Source organism: Callorhinus ursinus, unplaced genomic scaffold, assembly GCF_003265705.2.
Source record: "Callorhinus ursinus isolate GAN/ISIS: 27379988/994484 unplaced genomic scaffold, GSC_fseal_2.0 scaffold10, whole genome shotgun sequence".
NCBI classification, from domain to species: Eukaryota; Metazoa; Chordata; class Mammalia; order Carnivora; family Otariidae; genus Callorhinus; species Callorhinus ursinus.
This window is the reverse complement of record NW_027397072.1, coordinates 44,260,746-44,280,940: the sequence shown is the minus strand read 5'-3', so window position 1 is coordinate 44,280,940 and position 20,195 is coordinate 44,260,746. Positions and strand designations below refer to the sequence as shown.

The 20,195-nt window shown below is 36.5% G+C and overlaps 1 protein-coding gene across 10 annotated transcripts in view; it reads left to right on the top strand.

Moving 5' to 3' along the window:
- Positions 1-17,070, top strand: part of CTNNA2 (catenin alpha 2) — a 1,073,854-nt gene extending 1,056,784 nt beyond the window's left edge. For 7 of the 10 annotated variants that reach the window (XM_073897478.1, XM_073897482.1, XM_073897474.1 and 4 more), the window contains 2 exons: positions 13,419-13,535; positions 16,129-17,070. In XM_073897478.1, coding sequence (XP_073753579.1) covers positions 13,419-13,535; positions 16,129-16,416 — 405 coding nt within the window. In that variant the 3' untranslated portion in view covers positions 16,417-17,070. The remainder of the gene's footprint in view (positions 1-13,418; positions 13,536-16,128) is intronic. The other 3 variants (XM_025868306.2, XM_025868307.2, XM_073897481.1) reach the window with 2 other exon arrangements.
- Positions 17,071-20,195: the final 3,125 nt, after the last annotated feature.

Here is a 20,195-nt window from a genome sequence, read left to right as displayed (position 1 = left end):
AAAATTGTAGTGGGATTACTTATTAAAAATAAGTGACCAGGAAGAAAGGAAAAGATTTAGAGGGTATTACTCTATGTCTACTCAAAAAATGTTTCAGAGTAGGCAGAAGAATGTATTCAATTATAAAAAGCCAGGGAATAACTGCTCAAATTTAAAACTAGTTTAATTAAAATTACTGGTTTTACTATGCATTATACTGAAGACCTCTTATGAGCCCTTGAATAGTGATATCCATTTCTTCTTGTAATTCTCATTTCTCTAATGAAAGAAGAGTTAATTTCAGGTTAGGATAATGAATTATTTTACCCAGTTACATATGTGTCTAACAGTTTTCTGCATTATATTTAAGATATCATTCTTTATGAATTATATGAGGAGAAATTAGGATAATGAGAAGTGATATTAATATACTACTCTGAAAACACAGCCTTTTATCGGAAGGGGGTGGTTTAGAAGGCCCATAGTGGGTATGGTAAGTGGGTTTAATCTGTTTTTTTAAATTGGTTTATTTATTTCAATTGATGTATAGTTGGCACATAGTGTTACATTAGTTTCAGGTGTAGAACATAGTGATTGGACAACTCTGTTAATGCTTACTACAAGTGTATAGCCACTGTCACCATACAAAAGTGGTACTATAATACCACTGACTATATTCCTATGCTGTTCCTTTTATCCCAATGACTTATTCACTCCGTAACTAGAAGCCTGGTACCTCCCACCCCCTTTCATCCATTGCGCCCATCCCTCCTCCCGACTCTGCTCCTCTGGCAAATACCAAATTTTTCTCTGTATTTATGGGTCTGTTCCTGCTTTTTGTGTGTGTTCATTTATAAGTGAAGTCATATTGTATTTGTCCTTCTCCAACTAATTTCACTTCACCTAATGCTCTCTAGGTTCATCGATGTTGTTGCAAATGACAAAATCTCATCCATTGTTATGACTAATATTCCATTATATGTATATACATCTTCTTAATCCATTAATCTATCCATGGACACTTTGGTTGCTTCCATATCTTAGGTCTGTTGTAAATAATGCTGTTATAAACATACGGGTGCATATATCTTTGTGAATTAGTGTTTTTGTTTTTTTTTGGGGGGGGTAGATGCCCTGTAGTAGAAATACCAAATCATATAGTATTTCTATTTTTAATTTTTTGAGGAACCTCCATGCTGTTTTCCATATTAGCTGCATTGATTTACATTTCTACCAACAGTGCATGAAGTTTCCCTTTTCTCCAACATCCTGGCCAATACTTATTTCTTGTCTCTTTGAGCTTTTTTGACATATGTAAGCTAATATCTTGCTGTGGTTTTGATTTGCATTTCCCTGATAATAAGTGACATTGAACATCTTTTTATGTCTGTTGGCCATCTGTATGTCTTCTATGGAAAAATATCTGTTTATGTCCTCTGCCCATTTTTAAATCAATGTTTTTTCTGGTGTGGAGTTGTTTACACAACTTCTTTAATATATCTGATAAGGGGTTAATATTGAAAATCTGTATTTGCAAATAAATTCTCTCATTCAGTAAGTCACTTTTTTTTTTTTTTTTTTGATGGTTTCCTTTGCTGTGCAAAAGTTTTCTATTTTGGTGTAGTCTCAATAGTTTATTGTTGCTTTTGTTTCTTTTGCCTGAGGAGACATACCTAGAAAAATGTTGCTAAGGCAATGTCAAAGAGATTACCACCCATGCTTCTAGGATTTTTATGGTTTCATGTCTCACATTTAGTCCCTTAATCCATTTTGAGTGAATTTTTATGTATGGTATAAGAAAGTGGTCCAGTTACATTCTTTTTGTATGTATCTGTCCAGTTTTCCCAGTACCATTTATTGAAGAGATCTTTTCCCCAGTATATTCCCCAATATATTTCCTAATGTATTCTTGTCTCCTTTGTCATTGACCATATAAGTGTGGGCTTATTTCTGGACTCTCTTCTTTTCCATTGATCTGTGTGTCTGTTTTTATGCCAGTCCCATACTGTTTTGATTTCTAAAGCTTTGTAGTATACCTTGAAGTCTGGGATTGTGACACCTCCAGCTTTGTTCTTTCTCAAGATTGCTTTGGCTGTTTAGGGTCTTTGTGGTTCCATAGAAATTTTAGGATTCTTTATTCTAGTTCTGTGAAAAATGCTATTGATATTTTGGTAAGTATTACATTGAATCTGTAGATTGCTTTGGGTAGTATGAACATTTTAACAATATTCTTCTGATGCATGAGCAGGATATAGCTTTGCATTTGTATGTGTCATCTTCAATTTCTTTCACCAATGTTTTATAGTTTTCAGTGTACAGGTCTTTCACTCCCTTGGTTGTTTATTTCTAGTTATTCTTTTTGGTACAATTATAAATGCAACTGTTTTCTTAATTCTCTGCTATATTAATGTATAGAAATGCAACAGATTTCTATATGACTTTTGTATCCTGTGACTTTACTGAAATCATTTATTCTAATAGTTTTTTGGTGAAATCTTTAATGTTTTCTATGTATAATAGCACAGCATCTGTAAATAGTGACAGTTTTACTTCTTCCTTGCCAATTTTGAGGGGTTTTATTTTTTTTTTCTTATCTAATTGTTGTGGCTAGGACTTCCAGTATTATGTTGAATAAAAGTAGCAAGAGTGGATATCCTTGTTGTGTTCCTGATTGTAGATGAAAAGCTCTGTTTTTCATTATTGAGTATGATGTCAGGTGTGAGTTTGTGATATATGGCATTTATTATGTTCAGGTATGTTCCCACTAAACCCACTTTTTGAGAGCTTTTATCATGACTGGATGTTGAGTTTTGTCAAGTGCTTTTTCTGCATTTTATTGAGACAATCATTTCATTTTTATTATTGTGTTGATGTGATGTATCAGGCTGATTGATCTGTGCATATTAAACCATCCTTGCTTCCCTAGCATAAATCCAATTTGTGCTGAATGATCTTTTTAATGCATGGCTAAATGCAGTTTATTAACATTGAGGATTTTTTTTAAAGATTTTATTTATTTATTTGAGAGAGAGAGCACATGAGAGGGGGGAGGGTCAGAGGGAGAAGCAGACTCCCCGCTGAGCAGAGAGCCCAATGTGGGACTTGATCCCGGGACTCCAGGATCATGACCTGAGCCAAAGGCAGTCGCTTAACCAACTGAGCCACCCAGGCGCCCAACATTGAGGATTTTTGCATCTATGGTCATCAGCCTGTAGTTTTTTGTTGTGTCTTTGTCTGGTTTTGGTATCAGGAAAATGCTGACTTGTAGAATGAGTTTGGAAGCTTTCCCTCCTCTTCTATTTTTTTGGAATATATATTAACACTTCTTTAAATTTTGGGTAGAATTCATCTGTAAATCCATCTGTTCCTGGACTTTTGTTTATTGGGACTTTTTGATTGCCAATCCAATTTCATTACTGTTCACATTATCTATTTCCTCCTGGCTCAATTTTGGAAGATTATATGTATCTAGGAATTTATCCATTTCTTCTGTATTAGTCATCTCTTATAATCATTTGTATTTCTGTGGTGTTGATTGTTACTTCTCTTTCATTTTTTTATCTTATTTGGGTCCTCTCCTTTTTTCTGGATGAGACTGTCTAAAGGTTTATCAATTTTATCTTTTCAGAGAACTAGCTTTTGATTTCATTGATTTTTTTTTTTTTTGGTCTCTATTTCATTTATTTCTGCTCTGATCTTTATTTCCTTTTTAGAAAAAAAGTTCTTTTGATTGGGAGGGGGGAGCAGCAGGATCTCCACTGAGCAGGGAGCCCGATCCCAGGACCCTGGGATAATGACCTGAGCAGAAGGTCATGATCTTAACTGACTGAGCCACCCAGGCCCCCCCATTACCTTCCTTCTACTAACTTTGGGCTTTATTCTTTTTCAAGTTCCTGTAAGTATATGAGATTGCTCTTCTTCCTCAAGGTAGTCCTGCATTGCTATAAATTTCCTCTTAGAATTCCTTTTGCTGTGTCCCAGTGACTTTGCACTGTTTTCATTTTTCTCCTTCATATTTAATAAATTAGTCAACATGTTGATTGTTAGAACCATGCTGTTTAGCCTCCACCTGTTTGTGTTTTTTCTATTTTTTCTTGTAATTGATTTCTAGTTTCAAACCGTTGTCATTGGAAAAGATGCAGGACAATTTCAGTGTTCTTGAGTTTATTGATACTTGTTTTGGGGAATAATATATGATCTATCCTGGAGAATGTTCCATGTACACTTGAGAATAATGTGTATTGTTTTTAGATGGAAAGTTCTGTACATATCTGTTAAACTGGTGTGATGTGTCATTCAAAGACAGATTTTCTTCCTGAATGAGCTATCCTTTGATGTAAGAGTGTTTAAATCCCCCTACAGTTGTCTGTTAATATCTGCCTTATGTATTTAGATGTTTCAATGTTGGGTGCATAGATGTTTATAATTGTTATATCTCCTTGGTTGGATTGACCCTTTATCATTATGGAATGCCCTCTTTGTCTCTTGTTTTAGTCCATTTTGTCTGATATAAATACTGCTACCCTGGGTTTTTGGTGTTCCATTTGCATGGTATATCTTTTTCCATCTCTTCATTTAGTGTCTTTAGATCTGCAGGCAGTATCTCTAGGCAGCATATAGGTAGGTACTTTTTTTTTATGCATTCCATCACCTTATGTGTTTTGGAGAATTTAGATCATTTACATTTAAAGTAATTATTGATAGTCATGTACTGATTGCAATTTTGTTCTTTTTTTTTTGGCTGTTTTTGTAGTTCTCTATTTCTTTGTAATTGATTTTCTGTAGTGTTATGTTTGACATTATTATAAGTTTTTAATTACCATGATGTTCATATATAACATCCTAAATATATAGGAGCCCATATTGATGGTCACTAAAGTTTAGATACATTCTAAAAAAACTGTTTTTACTCACCCTTGCACATTTTACATGCTTTTGTGAGTCCCCTTAACTCATTTTAAGATATAATTGATTTTACTACTTCTGTCTTTTACAGTGTTTGCCTACTGACTTTAGTGTATGCTTTTACTCATAAGTTTTCCTCTAAGTATGCCCTTTTCTTTAAATGGGTTTCATCTGGATTACTGTCATCAATTGCTAGTGATTGATTGGGCTATGCTTTGAGAATTCTGAGACCATGTCTAAGACAAAGGACTATTATTGACCGGCCATGCCTACTACATGTACCAATGAAGAAAGAAATGGCAACAAGTGTGATACACAACAGTCATTCTTGCTTTATTGGTTTTGGAAGAGGCTTAGAGCATTGACAAGTAGGGCCAATCTTGAGGTTTCCCATTGTGTTGTTTTGTATCTCCTGGCCTTTCCAGGCCACAGCTCACACACTGTCCTTGCCTGAGGATTTATTTTTTAGTCATCCCAGATTTTTTCATAAGAAGCTCTATTCTCAAAGCCTGCCCTTTGCTAACTTATTTGCCTGATAAATGTGAGCACAGTCAAATGGGACTTTAAAGTACCCCTAAAGAATGTACAGATCCAACAATGAGAGTTAGGCCAATCTTAAGTAGAGATGGCAAGTGCTAGGTCCAATGGACTAAATAGCCTATTCTGTAGGAAAAGAGATTTAAAACTTTAGAAAACAAGTCTAGCTAACCCAGTTATTTGGGTTTTGAGGGAGATGAAGCACCAGGCTAAAGGTTGATCTTCACTAGGCCAGAAGGGGCTCCTTTTTTTTGTATTCATTCAATATAATTAACAGTGTTATTAGTTTCAGGTATACAGTATAATGAATTAACAATTCTGTATATTACTAAGTACTCCCCACAGTAAGTGTACCCCTCAGTCCCCTTCATCTATTTCACTCATCCTTCTACTCAGTGCCCCTCTGGCACTCACCAGTTTGTTCTCTATTTTTTTGTTTGCCTTTTTTTCTTTGATCTCTTCTTTTGTTTCTTCAGTTCCACTTAGGAGTAAAATCATATGGTATTTGTCTAATATCACTTAGCATTTAGAATCTTTTTGAATTAGCGTTCTTGTTTTATTTGGGTTAATACCCAATAGTGGAATTACTGTATTATAGGGTAGTTCTATTTTTCCAAAGTGGATGAGGGTTACTTTTTCTCTACCAATAATTATTTCTTGTGTTTTAGTAAGAAATTAACCAAAATGAAAAGCCAGAATTTTAGGCCCTATAAGTTCACGAGTAAAATATTTTACACTATTTATTTTACTGCCTCTCAAATTAGAGGTTTAAACCTCACTTTCATAGACTAGATCATCTTCCATCTCTTACTATGACCATTTTTATTTTCTACTGTCAGTCTTTCTCCAACCCCACTTAAGGCCCAAATGTTCATAGATATTATGGGTATCATACATCTATGTAAAACCCATGCTTTCTTGTAGTGAATCATGATCTCAAATTTCTTCCTTCCAAAGAATTCAGTAGTGTTAGAAAAGATACTAATATTTTGATGCTTTTCTTTTGCCCCTGCGAATTTCTCCATGCATTTATCCTATCACATTAAAAGTATGAGATGCAGGCATTGGGGCAGCTGGGTAGCTCAGGTATCGATCTCAGGGTTGTGAGTTCAGGCCCCATGTTGGGCTCTGTGATGGGCATGGAGCCTACTTAAAAACCAAAAAACTATGATATACAGGCATTGATAGCAAGCCAAAGTGGTGGTAACTTCAGTAAGAAGACAGTTGGAGAAAGTCCAAATGCAGCATAGTGGGGGGACCTTGAAAGAAGTAGCGTCCAAGAAATATAATTTTAAAAGACCTTTTTGGGCTCAAATGGTTAGTTAAGGAAACATGGATCACAGTAATAACAAAAGCTTAAAATCATTTGCCAGGCACTCAGCTTTGAGGGCATTATCTCATTTAATACTAGAAAGTGCTCATTTCATTTTTACTTTAAAGATTTTGAGGTAGAGCTAGGTTAAGTAGCTCTCTCAAAATCACATAGCCAGTGATTAGTCCAAACAGGTTTGGAAGTGTAGAGTGCAAGCTTTCATTCACTGTAAGAGAGGAAAAAATAGGAAGGGGGGGGCAGGAGGTAGAGCATAATATGTAATAATGTACTGGAAAAGGGGTCTAAGATCCTGAGGAGAGGCGCCAAAAAAAAAAACAAAAAAACCTCCTGGGAAAGGAGCCACTTCACCACGAATCAGGTAGCAACAGAGGCTTCAAACAGTTCTTTCTACCTACCTGATAAGGAGAGGGTCAGGAGCTGGATAAGAGTTTCCTTTCTCCAATACATGAATAATGCCATGTAACACAATTCCTAGTGATTGAATGTGAAGAGAAGTAATAATCCAGGGCCTTCTGATTGTGCTCATTTACCAGGCACAGTTCTCCAAACTTTGTGGTCCTTAACTCTTGTCTACTCCTTTCTTAATGGTTGCATGTTGGAGCCTAGAAGATATTTCATGAGGTGTTAAATTGCTTTCATCATGTATCAGCAGATCCTACATCCATACAAAGTTAGACACTTCTGATAGTATAGTGGCTCATCCATTTTATGAAGATAATGTTCTTGGAGTCTTGGACAAAGGCTTGTCTGAGATTTGTCTCCTAGTAATGATGCTGCTCAAGGAAATTGATCAAAGGTAGTGATCTTCTGCTAGCTGGCTCTCCTATAGGGAAAGTAAAAAGGAGCTTTAGCCCTTTGAAGAGTTACTAGATGGTATGAACCCTGGATGGTGAGGACATGCTCATTATTACAGATGACAAGATCAGCAGTCAATGCATGGTATATTTATGTGATGTAAAGATTGTCTTTTTACTCAGAAATATCTCCCAGTCATGGTGGGTGCCTAAAAGTCCATTGGTACTACTCTTGCCATGGTTCTGTTATGTGAGAACAATCCAGAGAAGGCCTCTGGGTCAGGAAATCTTGCAGTATTAAAAAAGGAAGGTTATGGGAAGAAAGAAATATAGAAAAAGGAGCTAGGGAGTTCTAGATGAACAGACATATCTGTTCCTAACTTTCCAAGGGCCAACACCTCTTGATATTCCCACTTCTCCTTGGGATTCCACGGTTAGCAAGAATGCCTTGTTTTGGGTTGAGCAAAAACTGTTCTGCCTTTAATAGAAAAAAAATGGCTCTAAGCCATATTTAGGAAATTTGACTGTAATTAAGCTTTCATGGGAGTCCCCAAGGTTTACTTACCTATAATTGAAAAATGCAAATGAAGACAGTTAATCAGTGGACTGGCTGAATATGAAGCGCTACTTCTTACCTAAATGAATTAAAGACACAAATTTGTCCAGTTGGAAAAGTTACCTGAGATCCAATTGGTAAATTTCTCAGTAGTGCTGTGGAGATTTTTTTCTTAGATGGCAGTGCTTTTCTGGTAAGGCCTTTGCCAACTTAATCTTGAGCCATTACATACAGATTTCCTAACAACTGGCCTTCAGCATTGGTAGAGCACCAGCTGCCTTCCTGGCATCATTCAAGGTAGCCCTGCAGAAAAATATAACAGACCTCTTATCCTCCCCTATGTTGTGATTGATCCACTACTTAAAGTTATACGACATTTGCTCAAGATACCAAATGAAATGGGAATACCCCTGGGATTAAGCCAACTCTTCAGGAGTTATCCTACAGTACTTCAACTGTCATTTATGAAGGACTGTTACATGTTCTAATGTTACCAGATTTAATACACTTTTCTTTTCTGTAACAATAATTGCTGCATACCTGTGATGGTCATTTCACTTCAGACACCCTACTTGTTAATATATTCAGCTAACTTTTATCACCTGATTAAAATAATCCCCCCAATACTTCAAACTTCCTTTAATACATATGTCTTCTGTTTAATGATTTCATTAATTAAACAACTATTATGGCATCAGCTATAGGAACAAGAGTCAATACAGCATCATACTTGTCAGCAATCTGATTGGTAGAAACAAAAACCTAAGTATTAAACAAATCAATTTAGATATAGAAGTAGAGGTAGAGTAGACGAATCTGTCAAAAGGTGACCTCTTGGAGAAAGGAGGTAAAGATGTTTCTGTTTCCATGCCCCTCAGCAGCTTTTGAGGGAGCAAAGTGCCCTGAGTAATAATGCCAGCCATGGCCACCATAAAGATAAGTGGCCAATTCCTGCCCTATTATCCGGAAGGAATACTAACTCACTACATTGTTGTTTGATGAAGAACGAGTGGACTAGGAGCCTGAAATGAGGGCTCACTGCAAAGGAATTGTCTTATTGGCAACTGTGTAAACATCCACAAAGTAGGGAAAGATTCAGTTAGGCTGAACCTTCTCACCATGTCTTTGTTTGCTTGAGTTATTTATTGCCCTGGACTTGCTAGAGCTTTTAAAAAGTGCTATTGATATAGACTATGGAAGAAGTAGGCAGGTATTTCAAGGTATTTCAAATGTATCACAGTTTCTAAGGAGATCAAATATCTTTTCAAAGCCTCATGGATTTTTAAAACATGAAATGTTCTTCTTGGTGGATAATAGGCTCCAATGATCTGGGTTTCTAACCTCCCATTCATTAATAGCAAAGCTGGCTTGTAGCAAGGTTTTTGTTTGTTTGTTTTTTGTTTTGTTTTGTTTTTTCCTCCTGCAAGCAATTTGTGACTCCTTTTGGGGAGGTAACTGTTTAAATATAAATAAATGACCAGCTCCAGTGGAACGATTCCAGTTTTCTCAAGGTGTTTACTTTCAGCTTATTGTCAGTTCTCCTATTACAACTTCCTCCCTGCCAAACCCTAACCCAGACCTGAATATGTATAGAATAGTCCCATTAAAATACATCTTAGGCATGAAATACTAAGTTATTCTCACTGAAAGATCTTGCAAGAGGCTAAAATGGACTCTACCCATATTTGTAGAACCCTTTTAGTATTCTCAAAATCCTTAGCACTACCAGCTCTGACTTGAGAAAATTAAATTAGCCTAGGTCCAAATGAGACCGGGTTCCATCCCCCAGGCATTTCTAAGTCTTCTGAGGTAACTAAGTAGAACTGTTTTATTACCTTGAAATGAATTAGGTTTATTTTATTCTATTTAGTTTAGCTAATAGTCCCAAGGACAGATAGCTTTGTACTGGGGATTTCCATGAACTACCATTTATGGTTTATAATTTTTCAGTAAAAATCAGCTTGAGTAGACTTGTTTCCAGGTTATATCTCTCTATGTAATCTTAAAGTGGATTAATGTAGAACACACAGTGAAACCCTAACTTTCTTCTATAATTATATACCTGGCTCTCACAAATTAACATCCTAAGACACTTACCATGTCCCAGATATTTAACCCAGTGTGTTTCTCTTTTACATTACTTTGCACTTTTGACAATGCCGTGTGTGTGTGTGTGTGTGTGTGTGTGTGTGTGCATGTGTGTGTGTATTTAAAGGCAGTTGTTAAGTCTAAACTGCATTTGTTTTATTGCTGGGTAGTCCCAGGAAGTTCACCATTATTTTCAAAGGTGAAAGATTGCTAATTACTTAACAGAAAGTAGCCTTGGTTGTCAGGGGAATAGTTAAGATATTTCTTGATGATGTTATGCTTTAGATTATTAAAATATTGATTTTGATCCTGAAAGTATAATGCTGAGAAAAAATTTTGGATCTATTGAACTTTTTTGACCAGAGAAAATATGCATTCAGCACTTTATTCTCTTTGTGAAAACACTAAATAAGGAATCTGAAGGGAAGAAGAAATCAGAAATTGACAGAGATACCTGTAGCACGCAGAATGCTGTTCATGAAATAACTGAGAAAAGCAATATAAGCAAGACATGTGGTTTCTTAAAACTGGCCCCCTGATTTTCATCCCCACCCTTTCAACTGCCCCTTTGATAACTTTACTGACATGTAACACAAATTCAGGATGTCCAGAGTTAAACTTAACATTGTTAACACCTCCGTTTTCCCCTTATTGCCATCATCTGGCTTAAGAGCATCAATTTATACCCAGCTATACTAGCTAGGAATTCCAGATTTGTCCTTTTTTATCACTTAGCCATCTAGTCACCAATAACCACCTATTTCATCCATTAAAGTGAGTTTAGAATATCACTCCCACCATCTTTATTTATTTTCCTATGCTATCCCTTACCTGACTCAAGGTAGGTCCTGTATTGTTTCTTTAGTACCTTACATCCTACTAAACAACTTACCAGCATTAGATCTTGTGATTTTTGTGACTGTGTATGTATACCCAACACAACCATGTGGTTGGCACAAACTATATATATAGTAAGTATCTGAAGAAATACCTAGAAATATCTGGATGAATCATTGTAGGTAGAAGGATGGAGGGGTAGACCAAAAGAGTATACAAGAATTGAAGCATTTCCAGAAATGTAGGTGCACTTTCATTTGAGAATTTGATTGAGTCATGCAGTTATATTTGTGTCAAAGTCTGTTTCTATAGAAACTGAACACCTCTTGCAAGGTAAGCCCTATGTTCATGAAATATTGTAAAACTTATGACATGGGGTTTCAGAATTTTTCAGGTGATCCTGTAAATTTTAAGTCATTTTAAGCACTTTTCATGACAGTCTTCATCTTTGACATTAAGGAATTAGCACAAATATCAATTAATGGAAGAATCACAATTCAGGAATGTCTACCTTCTAATATTTCTCTGCATTCAAAACACAAAATGAGGATGGTGTAGGGAAAGAGAAATCTGTCTATTAGGATTCAAGTGAGGTTAAGAAGAAAAGACCAGTACAGAGGCAGAAAAGGAGCTAGAAAAACCCTATAGAAATGACTATGAAACAGCTCTCCCACCCTTATTTGCTTTTCACGGATTGTAACAGAACAAGATGTGAGGAAACATCTGCTACCTTTTTAAAATAGTACTTTGATATTTAAAAAAATAGTGACAGAATTAGGAGAAGCCTGATTTCTATGGTTAGGGACAGCAGACACCTATGAAATGAAATAGGAAGAATTAATTAGTCTAGCATAACTTGATAGATTGGTGGACTGTGGCTTCATCTGCCATGCATGGCTCTGGAAAACAGCATCAAGTAATGGTTAGTCCGTGGGCTCTGGAGTTAGGCTGGCTGGTTTAAGTCTTGGCTTCACCACCTACCTGTGATATGATATTTAGCAAGCTGCATGGTCCTTCTTTGTCCCAAGTGGGCATAATAGTATTACCTGTCTCAGGCATGGTTGTGAGATTGAATGAAAGAAAGGAAACTTGGGGAGTTAATGCAGAGACTGGCACATAGTAGCATTTGCTAAATGTAGGCTCTTTTTTTTTAATTAACTGAAAATTGGGGCACTTTTCTTAGACTAGTCCAATAGGAATAAAAAGGCTCTAAAGCAGGAAAAGATACAAGTCTCTTTCTACTCCCAGTTTAATCAGTACATATACAGGCTAGCTAGAGGAATGGTGGAAATATAGTCCACACTAAGGCTGTTATAAAGCTAGGAACACCAGCCCTGATAAAAGCTTAGAGCACTAAAGTAGCTGAGCCCCACCAAAGGCAACCAGTCTTTATAGCTGTGTAGTGAATGTGCTTCAGAGAAGCTGAACAAGTACAGGAGAAATCTGCAGGGATCAGATTCCAGTCACTGCTGCCATGAGGGTGAATCCAAGCCAGGAAGGACAGAGAACGGCTGTGCACTGGACAGGAACACACCTGAGGCCAGGAGATCTAGTTATAAAGAATTCAGGCTCCAAGGATGACACTAAGAGTCAGAGGTGAGATGATGCATATAGAATGGTACCAAGTTTAAGGACAGGCATGTCCTTAACATTGAGATAGGTTCATTCTGAATGATAGGTAGTCACTGAAAAACAAGACCCCAGAGATTAAAGAGTGGTTCAGAGGGTAGTTTTTGGAGAAAAACAGTACAGGTCCTAATCCCTACTTTTGCCCATTACTTCAGAGGCAAGATCTATTAGCTAAGTTCAAGGATTTTTAGAACTTAAACCATGCAGTTTAATTAAAAGAACAAAGGCAATGTCTAAGCACCTCCTAAGTGCTCAACTAATATGGGTTATTAGGACTTCATTTGTACATATTCATTTACACGTCTTGTCTGAAAATGCCGTAGTTACAGTATAAATTGCAAAACAGAATACAATTATGTTAAATAGGTTTTCCTAAACCTTGTACTAAAAGATCTTCTTGCCATGTAGCCTTAGTATTTTTAGTGTATTTTCTTTAGGAGTGAATTTTCAACAAAACATGCCAAGTCTCTGTGCTATTTTGGACAAGCATAAAGGAGAGCCATTTTTAAATAAAAGAAATTCTGATTGTGGCAACAATGATCTAAATAATTAAAATGGATATAGAGGAATAGTGAAAGTCAAATTTAATTTTAGATTGGGCAAATTGTCTAGCAATATACTTGATCAGGTTTAGTTCACTAAGTTCCTCACCTGCTAGCTTTACATCTTGCCACAAATTCATATCTGCCTTACCAGGTGCCTTGAATGAAATCATTGGCTTTATATTTCAGAGCTGTCTCACTCTCAACCAATGTATTAGGTTTATTCACAGGATTCCTGCATCAGGCTGGGAGAGCAAAGGGGTTCTGAAGAAGAGACAGGCTATCATATTTTTGCTGCAGAATTAGACACCATCTATCTGAAAATGGAATCTGTGGTAAAAGTTTCCAAATTACTTGTAATTCTTCTCTTTGGATCCATTCAATTCTCCCAAGATTTGCTTTCAGAGAACCATTTAATAATGCAATAGATGCATTTTGTCTTATTCTACTTCTACTAATTCTATTGCCCAGAAGTCAATCCACAGAACTGTCCCTGATGCCATTCTCTCCTCTCTTTACCCATGATACACAACAGAATTAACTCACTTTATGAATGAATACTGCTCATTTCTGAAACCTGACAGACTTACAGGGAGCTGTCAATTGGCCAAGGGCTATGGTATCTAGCTACTAAAGAAACCATGACTGACCCAATTGTCCCAACATTTGCTATCTATCTCCTCCATTATTTACACTTCTACCTGGGGGTATAATAGAAAAGATGTAAAAAGTGAAATTCAGCCAGATAACTTGCCCGGATGTTACCAAACTCATGTATGATCAAAGTTCTAAAATCATTAGATGAAATAAACCTTGAGATAGTCCTTGGGTTTCATTAATCCAGTGGTTCTCAATCTCCAGCATGCATCAGCATCCCCTGGATTAGAAATTTTTGATTCAGAAAGTTTGAGAGTGGCCTAAGAAGTTGCATTTCTAACAGGTTCCCAGGTGATACTGATACTGCTGGTTCACAGACCATGAGAATCGCTGTACTAATCCATGCTTGGCCTTTCTTCTATTAACATGAATAATCTAGAATTTGCTTTTTCTTAGCTAGCTTTCAAAATTTATGCTCTATAAATAAACATTATGGGTTAAGTAGTTATTTTGGTATATTTGTACCTTGTACAGTGTAAAAGAAGTGGTAAAGTAGTTACTCTATACATTTGGTTGATTTAATTCACAAAGCAGTTAATTATTTGCCGAATCATGGCTCTAATCCACAAATCTCTTTGCTTCTATGTTATTGTGGGGTCAATGTAATACTGGCCTCCAATCTATTTTTAAATAGTGGGGCCTCAATTCTATGGTATTACAAGGAATTATTACATAGAAAGCATTGTCCATTGTTTTCCCCAATGATCTGACTTTATGAGCTTTTCTGGTGGTAGGAGAACTGAGAGCTCATTTGTCATAATTTTTTAAAATTTAGCATCACATTTATTTAGCTCTAATGAAGTATATAGAACAGAGAACAGCCCGAGCAACAGCATTACAGAGACCTTAGATGTAACTTCTGATTTGCCGAGTCACTGCTTGGGACATGCTTTGGTCACAAAACATGGCAAGAAGTTAAAGTGAGGGCAAGTCACATCACATAGGGGAGTGTTTGGGGTCCCTTAGCTTAAAAAACTTTGCTAATCACCTTGCACCCAGAGGGTGTATATCTAACTCCCATTCATTAATGCAGCTAGAGCACATCAGTCTCAACAATGAGAAATATTCTTGGATCCCTCATTTAATTGCAATGTATATATTTCCTTAACCGATATTGTAAGAAATTACACTCAAGCACCCGAGAGGCTAGAGTTAATATTTGCAGTCAGCTGTTAATTCTTTCCTTTTACTAGGTCACTTGTAGAATCCTGGCTGAAAGGGAGTCTGGGAAATGCAGTTTTGAACTTTTCCAGCATTTGTAGTCCGGGAAGTGAAGCAGGTTGAAACGGATCATATACAATATATACCACACTGTCAAACTGGTTAAAAGTAGAAAAGACCCTGGCTTTAAGAGTCTAAGGATGAGCTTCTAGACCTACTCTAAGTTGTGACTATTACAGTATTTTAGCTGTCCTACCCAACAGTGTGGCAGTATGATAGTCTTTAAGGACTTCATCACTTAAGCTGTATAAAGCACCAATTCTCTCATCATAAACTGCAGTGACAATAATAGCTACCTCCTAGGGTGTTTTTGAGTTAAGTGAGGAAATACAAAGTTCTTAAAATAGTGTTTGCCACATAGTAAGAAATCAATATTTCATTAACATGTGTATATGGGGGTCTCACTGAATGCTCTCTGACCTATGAGAGCCTGACATGATTATTATTTTTCTAAGAGGTATATTCAAGACCCGAGAATAGTTAAATAGATATTCAAGTTCAATGAACACCTCAATAAAAGGCAGTGCACCATGGGTGTGTTTCTCCGCTTAGCTGTCTGCATTCCTATCATACCTGAGCTCAGGATGGAGAAATAGTCTATATTTCCAGGGGTAGAGCTGTAAAATTGAGATATAACTCTGTATACCTCTTTATTGTACAGTGCCTGCCAAATGCCTTTTAAGCATTTGAGTTATTCTCACCCTTACCAAACAGCCTAATGTAATAACATGAGATGTTCCACTTTGGAAAACTTGTGTTACATTGGAATTCTTACATGCTAAAAAAAAGCTTGGTCTTTAGAGGTACTGCAGTTTTAGAAAGCTATGCCTTATAGAGTATCCTCTTTTTTTATTTTTACCTTGGGATTAAGGATAGAAGAGAGTGACTGCTATGTAACTTGTTCACTTTATCATGTAATAATTTGCTCTTTTTTGGTCAATACTGTATACTTGCACAAGCACAACACTATTTGAACTGTGAAGTTACACCACCATCTTGTGAATGCTGTGCCGCGACTAACCCAGGTATATCTCTCTCCTCCTGCTCTAGCTGGACAGTGCCACATCACTCATCCAGGCAGCTAAAAACCTGATGAATGCTGTTGTCCTTACGGTGAAAGCATCCTATGTGGCCTCAACCAAATACCAGAAGGTCTATGGGACAGCAGCTGTCAACTCACCGGTTGTGTCTTGGAAGATGAAGGCTCCAGAGAAGAAGCCCCTTGTGAAGAGAGAAAAGCCTGAAGAATTCCAGACACGAGTTAGACGAGGTTCCCAGAAGAAACACATTTCGCCTGTACAGGCTTTAAGTGAATTCAAAGCAATGGATTCATTCTAGGACGATAGGCTTTAATAAGAAAGCTTTTTTTTTTCCTTTTCTTTTTAATTCCATTTTTGTATGCATACCTGCCGACTCGTATGCCTCTGGCATGGGGAAATTAAGGGAGCAGTGTCTGTTTGCATGTGAGATGAGATGTGATCAATACTACTGATTCATCAGTAGCTGGGGAGGGAACAGGGAATTCCTGTCCTGAGGTGGCACAGAACTGTCCTTTGCAACATTCTCATAAAATTGGGCTAAGAGTTCGCATCGCAATGTTTATGGGAGTGGGAGGGATGGGGAAAATAAACTTAATTCTACAAAAGCAAACTCTAATGCATGCAAGAATCATTAGGTTGGCAGGTATCTTAATAAGTGAAAAATCTGGAAGTGTAATGGTAGAACATAAAGCTTGTATTGCTTCTGTTTCAGTGCAAAAATGTACTAGCCAATACGCTGAAGTGTGTGGCCCACAAATTGAACAATATAACTTTGAAGTCATATCCATGATATTAAGTGGATTTTTTACTAAGGAAAAACTAACTCATCCAACCAAAATGTTTCTTTTAATCTGTATTCTATTCTTTCTCTTGTAGTAGTGCCATTACTAGTGCTCATATTTTCAATTTTCCCCCTTTACTGAAAATAAACACTTATTTGAGACAATTATAATCCTTCTGGGGGCACTGGAAGCACAATATGGTGATCCATATTTTACTTTAAAAAAATTTGAACTATGATTTTGCTAGAAATAGGAGACCCAGTGATGGAATGATAGAAGAATGGAAACTGACAATGTGTGAAGGTTTAGAGGCAAATACATAGGTGTAGCTCAGAGTGCTGGTATCTAAATATGCCATTGTATCCACTAACTCAAAATAAACACATATAATCTGGAAATTTGACAAATGCTTCTTTTTTTTTTTAAATGCATACTTAATGAAAGATAAGAGCATCTTTTTGAAAATCGGTTAAAAAATGCTTTTTTAGAGATTGGGGATAAAATTGGTGATATCTCTGGGTCATCTTTGGAGCCCAGAAATTACTTTTGATTTATTTCATATTTTTCCATTTGTTTTTATTCACTTTCAAACAATCTAAAATGATAAAGTCATGTATTAGTCTTACCTGGGCCATGTTCAGCCCTGGCTAGACTTAAGATAATGTGTTCTCAGAAACTGAAAAAAAAAAAAAATTCTAGGGGGACTCATTAATTTCAAAATATTTTCTCTCCAAATTGTGAAAAGAAGGCCTCTGTCCCATTACTCAGAAGTAGGCTGTAGTCTTTCAACTATGGCTTGAAGAGAAAAAGTCCCCAAATGTTCATCTGAGTGCCCAAAACTCCTATCATTTGACTTATCCCTACAGGTTAGCATGTTACAGTATGTCTCCAGAAGATTTCTGGTAAAATAATATGTGTTTCTTAGCAATATGATAATGCGCTGGGAGTCATAGACCCCTAGGCTATATTAGTTTAGGTGAAAGGTCCCAAAGAGAAGAGACCTTGGAGTTGAGGAAAGAGAAAAGCTTGGTCAACACTGTATTTAGATATGGTTCTACTCCTCATCTGGACTCAGAATGATCTATCAATAGAGGACTCACCATCAATGGTGTAGACGAATTTTCAACACTATTATACAACCATTTCAATTAGACTGCCCCTTTAATTTGCATACACATTGATACTCATTCTTCCAGATATTTATGGAATGACTTCTTGGAGCCAGGTCCTAAGCTGAACATAACACCCAGTGAACTTATTGGCAACCTTCCTTATTAAGACTTGAGTATGGCATAATTCTCTGGGTTTGTGCACTATTCTATGATTTAATGGGTTGAAGGAATTAAGTATTCTTCAGACCAGCCAAGAAACTTGAAAACTCCTTGAGAAATCCTAAAACATATTCAGCAGGCATAGAGGAGCATGTAGAGAATGCCTTTGACTTTGCTCTATAAATTCTAAATGTTTTAGTACATGCTTATGAACAATGCTTATGTGTGTGTTTTCTGGAAATCAGTCCTTGCTTTTTATCACTATCCACTATTGTTCTTATGATCAAAGAGAATAACTACTCAGAAAGATAATTAAATATAGATACTCTGCTGAGAGCACTACAGCAATGAAAAGGCTTATTGTTTGTTTCCTGTCCTTAAGAAAATAAGTCTAGTCAAAATGATGCGGACAGAAAAGAGATAAGTAAATATGCCAAGAAAGCACAATGTGCCAAATGAATGGGATAAAGTGATAACTACTCTGTGAGACTAAAGAAGTCAGAACACATTAAGGACTGAATTATTTGGGGAAGGATTAATAGAAGAGGTAGGATTTGGAAGTGAGTAAACAGTAAATATATTCTAAATGAGTGAAAGATAGAAATTAATAAATTTGGTAAGGGGGATGACTGGGGTGGGCCTTCAAGCAAAAAGAACAGCATACTTCAAGGTCTGGCAACAAGTGCAGTTGCAGGGAACATGAGTTTCATGATGGGGACTAGTGGGAAATCAATGTGGAGATGTGGTATGAGGCTAAACTGTAGAGGGTCATGAAGGAATGTGACCATTATCCAATAGGTAATATGGAATTTTAAATGGGATGGTGATACAGACAAAGCAGTGCCTTCATAAGATATAGCTGATAATATGGGGGGATGTGAAGGCTGAAAGGGACTGAGGTTAGTTAGATGGGACAAATGTGATAGAACCATAAGAAGGATTTGCAGTTATTTGTTGAATAACTAGATTTGAGGTAAGAGAATGATTAAAGTATATAATTTATTAAGGAAGATTAAAGAGTCAGAAAACTGAAAATTATCTACAAAGGATAAACATGGATTAGAAAAAAAGCTGAATATATAGTATATTTGAGAAAACACAGTTGGTAATTAATCCCAAGCAAATGGAGTTACTTGGGTTATTTCCTGCAGAAGTAGCATTTTGGGATGCATGAGAATGGATGTTCCTGATGGGAGGGAATTAAATAAATTTCAATTTCCTTTGACTCTCTGTGCTAAGACTGATGGTTCAAAAGACAAAATCTTTATATTCTCAAGGACTTAAACTATCCAGGGAAACATGGATTATCTATAGATCTGTAGTTTACTTTCATTAAATATTCAAGAATATGAAGTCAACTTTATTTTTAGATGTCAACTTTTATAAAAATTAGGTCATGGTTTTAGCTCATGGAGAAACAACGTATATAGGTGTCATCGTGATGGTCATCAGTTTTTGAGCATCAGTAATATGGTACCTCCCAGACACTTGAGGTATAACGATCTATAAAATATTGTATATAGCTGAATCATCCAACAAAATAAGATTCAGAAATATTGTGACTTGATAAATTGTAGTCCCTAAATTTGCTGATAATAGATTTTAGTCATTTGATTTTTATTGCTGTGTCATTACATATTAACCAGGTCAAAGGGGTGGGTACTTACTCTTCATTTGGAGATTTTTAAAGGTAATGAGAGGAAGTGAATTAACTACAGAAGGCTATTAATAATATTTTTAAAAATAGTGCTGAGGAGTGCTATCAGCAAGATAGTGGACTAGGATACTCCAGGCCCTTGTTCCCCCATGGAAACACAAAGTAAATAACACACTGACCACAGTATCTTTGCGGGAACCCTAGAACCCAGTTAAGGATTTGCAGCAACCAAGCAAATGTCTAAACAAGATAAAGTCACAGTCAATATGGAAAGAAATTTTGGGGGTTATTGCTCACCCATGCCCTGCCTCTTCCCTGGCACAGCATGATCAGGGGGAAGCTATCCAGTTCTTGGTTCTTCACATAC